This window comes from Zea mays, chromosome 9 (assembly GCF_902167145.1).
Source record: "Zea mays cultivar B73 chromosome 9, Zm-B73-REFERENCE-NAM-5.0, whole genome shotgun sequence".
Taxonomy (NCBI): domain Eukaryota; kingdom Viridiplantae; phylum Streptophyta; class Magnoliopsida; order Poales; family Poaceae; genus Zea; species Zea mays.
The window spans coordinates 83,931,556-83,940,949 of record NC_050104.1 but is presented as its reverse complement, the minus strand read 5'-3'; the positions used below and the strand labels follow the sequence as shown (position 1 = coordinate 83,940,949).

Sequence of the window (9,394 nt, the reverse complement as noted above, 5' to 3'; positions counted from 1 at the left end):
TATTGAAAGGCATGAAACCATTAGTTGCCAAGCCAATACGAATGTTTCTTGCATCGCTGGCAAACTTTGGATCAAAGTTGTCAAGAGCCTTCCATGCATCACCATCTGACGGGTGCACCATTAACCCATCTTGTCTATCCGTACAATCTCTATGCCACCTCATGTGCATTGCGGTCTTCCTCGAGAGAAACAAATGTTTCACTCTAGGAGTGAGAGGCATGTACCAAAGCTGTTTATGTGCAACCTTTATCACCACCTTCTCCCCATCTTCATTTACAAGCTCCACGCACCTCGACTTCCCACATTTTAAGCATTTCTGCTCTCTTCCATGTTCCTTCCAAAAAAGCATGCAGTTGTCCTAGCAAACATCAATCTTCTCACACTCCATACCAAGACCTTCAAGCAATTTCTTGGACTGGTACATGTCTTTGGACATCATGTGACCCGTAGGAAGAACCTCGCTAATCAAATCCATGAGCTCTTTGTAACAACGAATAGAGAATGCAAACTTGGACTTGATTGACATTAGTCGTGTCACGAATTCAAGAACGGTCACATCGGTGTGCCCATGAAGAGGCTCTTCTGATGCTTTGAGGAGGTCGAAGAACTTCTGAACCTCTGGTGTTGGTGAATCATGATGATCTGGGGCCAATTCAGGCTACAGATCCTCAAGCATATGGTCCATCCTATCAACATCGTCACTGCCATCAACTTCTACTTCTGCTACTCGTTCAAGGCGTGACTCCCCGTGGAGATACCAGACCTTATAGCCTGGCACAAAACCATGCAAGCATAGGTGTGGTGTGACCTGCCTCTTGGTGTGGCTTGTCATATTTCTACATTTATTGCATGGACACCTAATATTATCTATTTGTGACAAAGCAGCTGCATGGTCCAAAAACATCTGAGTCTTGGCAAATCATTCACTTGTGTGACACCCACCCTTCTTGAAACCTTCATACATCCAATCATGTCTATCACCCATTATTGTAGCTATGTACGTACGAGTAAGAGTGCGTGTGAGACATTCATGTTTCTATATGCCACACGTAACATATATGGTATATATATAGTTGCAACAATGAGGTAGTATAATCAATACGTACATACATGGCATTCATCAATTAACAATATTTACAACAATTAATATTTGCAATAATTATTATTTGTATAACACATCACATTCACCATCAAATTCATTAACTAATAACATCAAACCAAACAGTTTATATTTGCAACATAAAATTAAAAATATCAACTACAATGTATAAAGTCATATGAAGACTAACAACACTATCAATTAACAGATTTAAACTAACTCTAATCACATAAAAGTTAACTCCCGTCGGCCACAAAAAACCAACGAAAATAATCACATATTCATTTACATTTACGTATAGGATTATACCTCGACGAATCGAACGCGTACCGGATGGCGAGCCCTCGGGGGAGGCGGCGCTCGAGGGAGGCGGAGCTCGGGGGCTCGGGGGTGGCGGCGGTCGGGGGCGACGGCGCTCGAGCTCCTGGCCGGCGGCGGCGGTGTGAGTTTCTGTGAAGGAGACGAAATGAGCCCGCACGTGCGAGGCGCTGGTTCATAAAAGTTTAATCCCCCGTCGGCCAGAGTACGGGGCCGACGGGAGTTAATATAATCCCCATCGGCCCTAACACAGGCCGACGAGAATAAGTTAATTCCCGTCAGCCAAGGCACAGACTGACAGGAGTTAATATAATGCACATTGGCTGTTAGGTAGCCGACAGGAATTACCTTATCCCTGTTGGCCTTTGCCCTGACCGACGGGAGTTACCTTGGCCGACAGGAATCTTTAGAATTCCTGTAGTGAATTGCCCCTTTCGGGTAAGGTAGTCCTCCACTAGCTTTCCTAATTAGTTAGCCAAGAGCATCCCATTTCACCCTTGTGGTAGCACAGTTATCTCAAGTTAAGCTCCATGTTCCAATTACCACAATGATCCTATCATGAACAATAATTAAAACAACAGCATAATTGGAACATGATCATAATTCAATGTAACATTAATCCCAAAACCAGGTAGAGCAATAGCAAATCTACCCAATAGTTCATTTGTTTGGAAGGTGTAGGATAAACAATACTAGGGATACCTAGTTGGTCCCATCAAATTAACCTGAGCATGTCACATGATTACCAGGAACATTATTAGGTAAAGAAAAGTGATCAAGGGCACAACTTGCCTGTAACTTGAGATTCCAAGTATCACACCAAATTGCTCTTCAGGTTTCTCGTAACCTCGATGCTACTCGTAGCAATATATAGAAATAGACAAGAAGTACATAAAAATAACAGTACACCTAACATGAGAGCAAACAACGTAAAAATATTCTACGTGATGCTACGAGATCGTAGGTTCGAGAATCACTAAAATCGGAGTTACGGTTAAAAAGATATAGTTCTAGGAAGATGCACGTGTTTAATTATGAAAACTATGCTCTACGCGTATTAATATAACTCACATGAGAAAGATATTCTAAATAAATAACTTTTTCCATTTTGATCCAAGTTATAACTTTATTATAACACATATTTTAGTCAAATTATCACTAGGAACTTGATTAACTTTGATTAGAGAGGTTAGAACATAGATTAAACGAATATCTCATTATAAAAGTCTGTGATATGACATAAATAGTGTTATTACGGTGTAGGACATTTTATTATGGAGCTAACGCAACTTGAACGGGCTAAAATGGATTTAAAACGAGGAAGTTATGGGTCCTCTAAGAGTTGAGTATCATTTTATTCCTTAAAAGTCATTTTCTATATTCATTAATACTTTTCTGGAATCCCATGGACGATGGCTACTAATATTCAAAAACTCAGGGTCTGTTTTGTAATATTCTGGACTGGTCGGTAAGGGTTCCTGAGCTTAGGTGGACGGTGGGTTCATTACATCAAAGACGAGGAGCTCTTACGAAAAAAGTAACGGTCGAAGGGGTACGCAGCCACCTCATCCACCCGATCGAACCCGAATGGTCCAAATTAGATTTTAAACTCATGTGAACTGGTACACATTGATAGCCACAAGATTCGAGATCCATGGTCGGTATTTGATAACACATGTTCACATCTGGTCCATTGAATCTTAATTTGACGTCCATGATCAGATGGACCGAAGCAGTATAACTTAATCTAATCCGAGCCCTTCGTTTTCTATCCAAGGGTCACGGTTTCACCCCTACTTCTCTCCCTCTTTCGCTTATACCCCTGTTGGGGGCCTTCCTCTTCCGAAGGTCCTCAAAAACGTGACTAACCATATGTTTTCAGTATGATATAGACTATTACAGGAAGCTTCAGCTTTGGGATGAAGGCGTGTGATATGAGGATACAGCCCGAAGGCAACATGGATGGACGCCAAAGCTATGGCTAAAGGAGCTTCGGCTTGGTATGATAACGAAGATGAAGGACGAAACCGACCTAAGGGGGAAAGACTACTTAGTCCTTGATAGTCTGCGTTATGATTAAGAATAGATGTCAGGGGCATGAATGTAATCTTATCTAGGTTGTGTCCCGTGCCTATAAATAGATGAACAGTAACACCGTACTGTTCACGCTGGATTGTAATCGCTCCTACGTCACTCTCGCATCCTCACCTTCTGGCAAGCTGAAGGTATCAATGTAAGATAACTACCATAAATGTTTGTTTATGTTTATGGAATGAGAATATAAATAATCTACTGTTATATGATCATTATTCACACCCATTTGTACTCCATGTATTCTTACTTACGTTTATTTATTGAGATGATGAAGGTATGTCCTTCATGACCTTCGTCAGAAGATCATTATATCCCAAAGGAGATAATGCTTTGAAGGACGAAGGTCTTTAATTGTTAACAATTGTGTTGCATTGTTCTTGATGTATAGCATTCGAGAACAAGGACCAACATTGGCACCCACCTACGGTGAACTCAATCGACCACCTTCGGCAAGCATCGACTTTCGTAATGCCGCCGAAGAAGACAATAGTGCCAGGGGCTGCCCTGCGGCCACTGGACACTAATTAGGAAACACTGCGAGAAGCTAGGAGCTAGAAGAGGAAGGCTACTAGCCCAACACCTTAGGAGGAGGAGCTAGATCAGGAGATCAGGGATTTGAAGGCTATCCACCAGTAGGTATAAAGAAAAAGGGAAAAGATGCTTCGGCTCGCCGACCTTCAGAGAAAGATCGACGAAGCTGCTGAAGAAATGTGTCACCTTACCCAGGATGACCAAGACCGAAGGCCCCAACACAGGGAGCTTCGTCAAGAAAGCCCAATTAATGATGATGAGTGGTATGGTGACTTTCATCATGGCAATTTTGTTTTTGATGATGCTTCTCCGTTGGCAGCAGAATTGCAGGCTACCCTGTGGCCGCCGTCATACAAGCCACCTCAGCTCCCCATGTATGACGAGCACTCAGACCCAAAGCAATTTTTGATAAGCTACGAAGCAACCATTGTAACACCCCTGGTGTTTATATTCTGCTCGATAACGAGTATGGATTTAAGCACGCAATATCAGTGGATAAAACAGATGCTAAATTTTTAACATCTTCGCCTATCACGATTTTAATATCGCATCCGTTTCATCGGTCGCAAGTTCGACATCGTTTTTATCTATCCGGACTCTTCCAAAATTTTCGTGATGTTCGGAAGATAGTTATTTCGAAAATCGGTGCGTCTGGTGATTATTTAAAATATATCGCTCGCACAAATATAAATTTGGAAGCTCGATCCACCGTTGCTATCTGTTTCCCAAATAAATGTATTATAACTCAACGACTAAAATACTCAGTGCAAAATAACTAGGATCGCTCGTTTTCTGAGAGAAATCTTGCGCGAGGTTGATAATCATGAGTATTTAGTAGTAAATCATTCAAAACAGATAAAGATAATTAGAGCCGAACTCAAATAATTGCTAATCAGTTAGACTTCAACGAAATCAGTCGTAAATTAAAATACTGAAGCCGAAATTCGTGTAGTTCGGTCCATGTGTTTCTCGTCTCGATCTGAATCTCTAAATATAAATAACGGGTGAAAACTCATCTGGTTCCGAAGTATTCGCCAAATCAAATCATGTCCAATTGTTGCTGTCAATTCTAATTATTCGACCCTTTAATCATCGTTAAAAATCCCAACTCAAAATATCTATGAATTTCAAAAAAAGAAAAGAAAAGAGAAATAGCTTCTGTCGCTCTCGCCAGATTTTTTTCCTGCCCTGCTCATCTCCAGCGCGCGTCCCTAATTTTTTCACCCCACTAGAGCCGTTGGTCTTATCCCCGTCGTGGGATATTTTCTCCTCCGCTCACTCGGCTGCCTCCGTTCATCTCCCTCCAGCCCCAACGCCGAGCCGCCGCCCCTGGGTTCTTCAAAAAAAAATCTGCCGCCGCCGCCTCCCTTAAAGATTTTTCCACTGCATCTCTCTCTCCTTATCTTCTTCAGCACCACGGCTTCCTCTCCCAGCCTGCCCTCCACCTCCCTCTCTACTCGGCGGACCGCACAGCTCCGGCGCGCGCACAGCCGAGCGGCTTCCCGCGCACGCTGCTCCCTGCGCTCGCCTGGCTCGCCGCGCGCCCAAGCCCTCTTCTTCCTCCCTCCTCCCAGCGCGCGCTACTCCTCTTCCCCAGCCGCGAAGTTCCATGGCGCGCCGGCTCCCTGCTCGGCTCCTTCCTCTCTGCTCCCTGTTCACCGTCCACGCTCTATCGGTCTCCAGCTCGTCGCCATGGCACGTCTCTCTCCCAGCGTAAGCTCTTGGACGCCGCATCCTCCCGGTCATGGAGTTCACCGGTAGTCGCCGTCGTCGAAGCTCCCTGCGCGCGCGCATCTCCCTACTCCAGTCCAGCCGCTGCTCCTTGCTCGCCCGAATTCGATCTCCGCCCTGCCCATCACCCCTACGCGCGCTCTGCTTCCTCGTGCGGCTTTCTGCTCGCCTGGCCACGCCCTGCTTCCATGGTCGCGTGCCCATCTTCCTCCCTCTCTGCTTGCCGCGTGCGCAGCTCCCTGGCGCGTCTTCTTCCCTATTGGTGCCCGCCCAGCCGCTCCCTCCTCTCTCCCCTTGGCAAACCTCCCTCAATTTCCCGCGCCGTCCATCGCGCCCGGCTTTAGCTCGTCGGACCTCCGCGCAGCGAGCTCGCCCCATGGCGCCCGACCGAGCTCCTCCCTCGCCAAACCGCGCCCCTGCTGTCTGTCCGGCCTTGGCCGCCGTGCCGAGGCCTCCTTCCCTTCGCGTCGTGGTATTTCTTCCCTGCCCCTCCCGTGGCGGCTCCATCCAGCTCGACCTCTGCTCAGTGCCCAGCTCGCCCCTCGTCGCGCTTGGCCTCGGTAAATCATGGACAGCGCCTCCACCTGCTCAATCTCACCCCTGCGTTCGTCCATAGACTTGCTCACCGAGCCACCCACCTTTGTGCGCAATCGATCGATCCTGCTGTCGTCCGTCATGGATGCTCAGCTCGCCGGCGCTTGCGCTTTGCTGGCCGTTTATAATTTCAGCAAGCCACGTTATAAATGGGTCCCACATTGACTCTTACGAATCACTTTCATTGTTCGTTATTAAGCTCGGAGAAGGTGTTTTTCATACCTTCGGCACATGACCTTCATTTGTTTCGGGATCTGAGCTTGTTGCAAAAAAACGAACTAATACCGCAAGGGGCTACTTTTGGGGGTCTCTTTCTTTTGAAGGTCCTCAAAACACTAAGATAATGGTTGTCTTCTGAACTATTTCTAAGTATTATAGGTACCTCTGCCAAAAGCTTCTTTGGTGAATTGATTAAAGGCAAATGTACAAGCTTTGGGTTGCCATCACAAAGGGACCAGGGACAAAGCCAGAGAAAGCCAAAGCAAGTCTCCTCGGGTCCGTTCGCCAAGCTAACGAAAGGAATAGACATCCTTACCCCTGCCATGTTAAATAGTTGAAATATATAGGCTTAAGGATGCAAATGTAATTTTACCAAAGAATGTACTCTGCGCCTATAAATAGAGGAATAGTGCTATGCATTTAGGGATCTTCTCATCAGAGAAAGAGTTGATTGTTCCCATCTACGAAGCTACAATTCTTCCTTCGTATTATAAGCTTCGCAAAGCCAAAGGTACAAATGTAATCTCTGATTTAATACTGAAAAAATAGAAGGATGTAAGCATTCTTTATTGAGAGCACCTAGAGGGGGTGAATAGGTGATCATGCAAAACTTATTTCAAACAACACAAACTTGGTCTATAAAAGGTGTTAGTGTAAATTAAAACCAAGATTGAATGAGAAGAAGAGAGAAAAATAGAGTCTTCACTTGGTTGCTCTCTTGAGATGTGTATTAAACTAGGAGAAATATGTAAGTTAAGTATAAGCACCAAGGAAGACAGAAATCACAGTAAAGTAAAGTGGACAAGGGACACGACATTTTTCCCCGTGGTTCGGCCAAAGCCTACTCCACATTGTGATGACCTCCTTTGCTCAAGGGTTCCACTCAACCCCTCTCATGTGATCCAAAGATCAAATTTGAGTGACACGATATTCTTCCTTATATCTCAACCTGTTTGTGAGGAATCTACACAAGTTGGAGTCACTCACGCCTTACACAAGATGATCACAATCCAAAATCAAAGTAAGGGCGGGAGTAAGAACACACACACAAGTACATAATGCAACAACAACATGCACCAAAGCAAAGACATGAGCGCAACAACAAAACGACAAGGTAACAGCCCAAAAATGCGCTCAAATCTCTCTCAAATCATTGAACAACATGGTCGCGGAGTCTAGAAGTTGTAGTGTGCACTTGTGATGCTTGAGGTACCAGAAGAAGGCGCCTAGCGGCTCCTTTTATAGCCCAAGAGGCCTAGGAGTCGTTGCCTTCTCCACAAGGAAGCTGGAAAACTTCCCTATCTGTGGGCTCACCGGACACTCCGGTGCGCCACAGGATTTCTGACCAGCAACGGTAGCCCCACGATCTGATTGGTCGGTTTACTTTTCCAACATGTCACTAGATAGTCTGGTGTGCCACTAGACAGCGGCCACATCAGCTAGCCGTTGGCGACTGGCACCCGCCCTTGGAGAGAGTCGTTGGAGTTGATGTCTGGTGCACCGGACAGTGCACTTTTCACTGTCCAGAGAATTTTATAATTAAAATTCCCGGGACCTGCACCTTTTGTATGCTTCATCGAACAGTCTGGTGAGTCCTAGACTTGCCCATGTTTAGCTCTTTTGAGCCAAACTACTCAACTTCTTTTGGCTCTTCTTGAGAGGTTCCCTAGCACTTAGACAAACATAGTTAGCAACTAAAACAATTTGCTGTGACGGAACCTCCCAAGGTATTAGGCCCACCTACAGTTATCCTTGTCCTAAGGACCTTAGACAACCCTGTAGATGCAAATAATCACTCGACAAGTTCGGTAACTGTATCCTCATCATTTCGCCCAAGAGCGCTTCACCTGTCACGTAGATATTACATCACATCGGAGGAAAGGATAAGCAGAAGCAGATTACAATAACTTAATTTACATTCATAAAATATATAGAGACAGTATTATTATTACAATACCAGGGTATTAAGAGAGCATAAAGTATTATTACAAACTAGGGAGGCAAAACACCCTCCCGTACAAAAGTTTATTGTTTCAAGGTGGGAGGCAAACATCCTCCCGCGACCAACTTCACTATTGGAGCTCCTCCTTTGGTATCACCTTTGAATAGAAATAGCAAAACTCTGTTGTTTCCTCACCTACAATAACATGGGTTCGAAAACCCTGAGTACGGAGTGTACTTTCGCAAGTCTTACCCGACAAAATAAAAAGACTCTCAAGGATATGCTGGCTTGAGAGAGACAAGGTAAGGCTATTCAAGAATCAAAGACATTGTTTGTAGAAATGCTTACTAATAGTGGATCCTTAAAAATCCAGTTTTATTATTAGGTTAAGTCATTACCTGTATCTAGAGTTCTTTCTACCCTAGTTCAAGCACTTGGCCTACACTAGCCGTCTTTTATCAACCCTTCATTTCACTAGATTGCTACAAGTAGGGCAGTGACCAAGTCTTCATATCCGAGAAGTAACGGCGATCCGAATCGATTAATACCCAGCTGGGGATCTCCAACCACACGATATATGTAGCACTTAACCCTTGCATATGTCAACTCGCCACCGGGTTTCTCAAGACCAGACCGGGTTCACGCCAACCGAGAGCATAGATACACCACCGTCCAGCCTCTTGCCACGGAGGGTACACGCTACTCTCGCCATCTCTCCACTCCCATTGCGTGTTGGCCTTTCTGGTATTGGTCTGCCCGTGGCAAAGCTTACCCATGACGAGTCATGTGGCCAGTTAAAAGGTCCTCAATCAACAAGCCTACATATGTACGGTCCTTAATCGACTCAGACGGAGGCACTACACCAA

General features: G+C 45.1%; 1 protein-coding gene across 1 annotated transcript; it reads right to left on the bottom strand.

Annotated features, from left to right (window-relative positions):
* Positions 1–5,322: 5,322 nt before the first annotated feature.
* On the bottom strand, positions 5,323–7,156 carry LOC100384339 (uncharacterized). Its single transcript, NM_001176890.1, is given in 1 exon segment — positions 5,323–7,156. A coding segment is annotated over 1 exon segment (870 nt). The 5' UTR covers positions 6,281–7,156; the 3' UTR covers positions 5,323–5,410.
* Between the last annotated feature and the right edge of the window lie 2,238 nt (positions 7,157–9,394).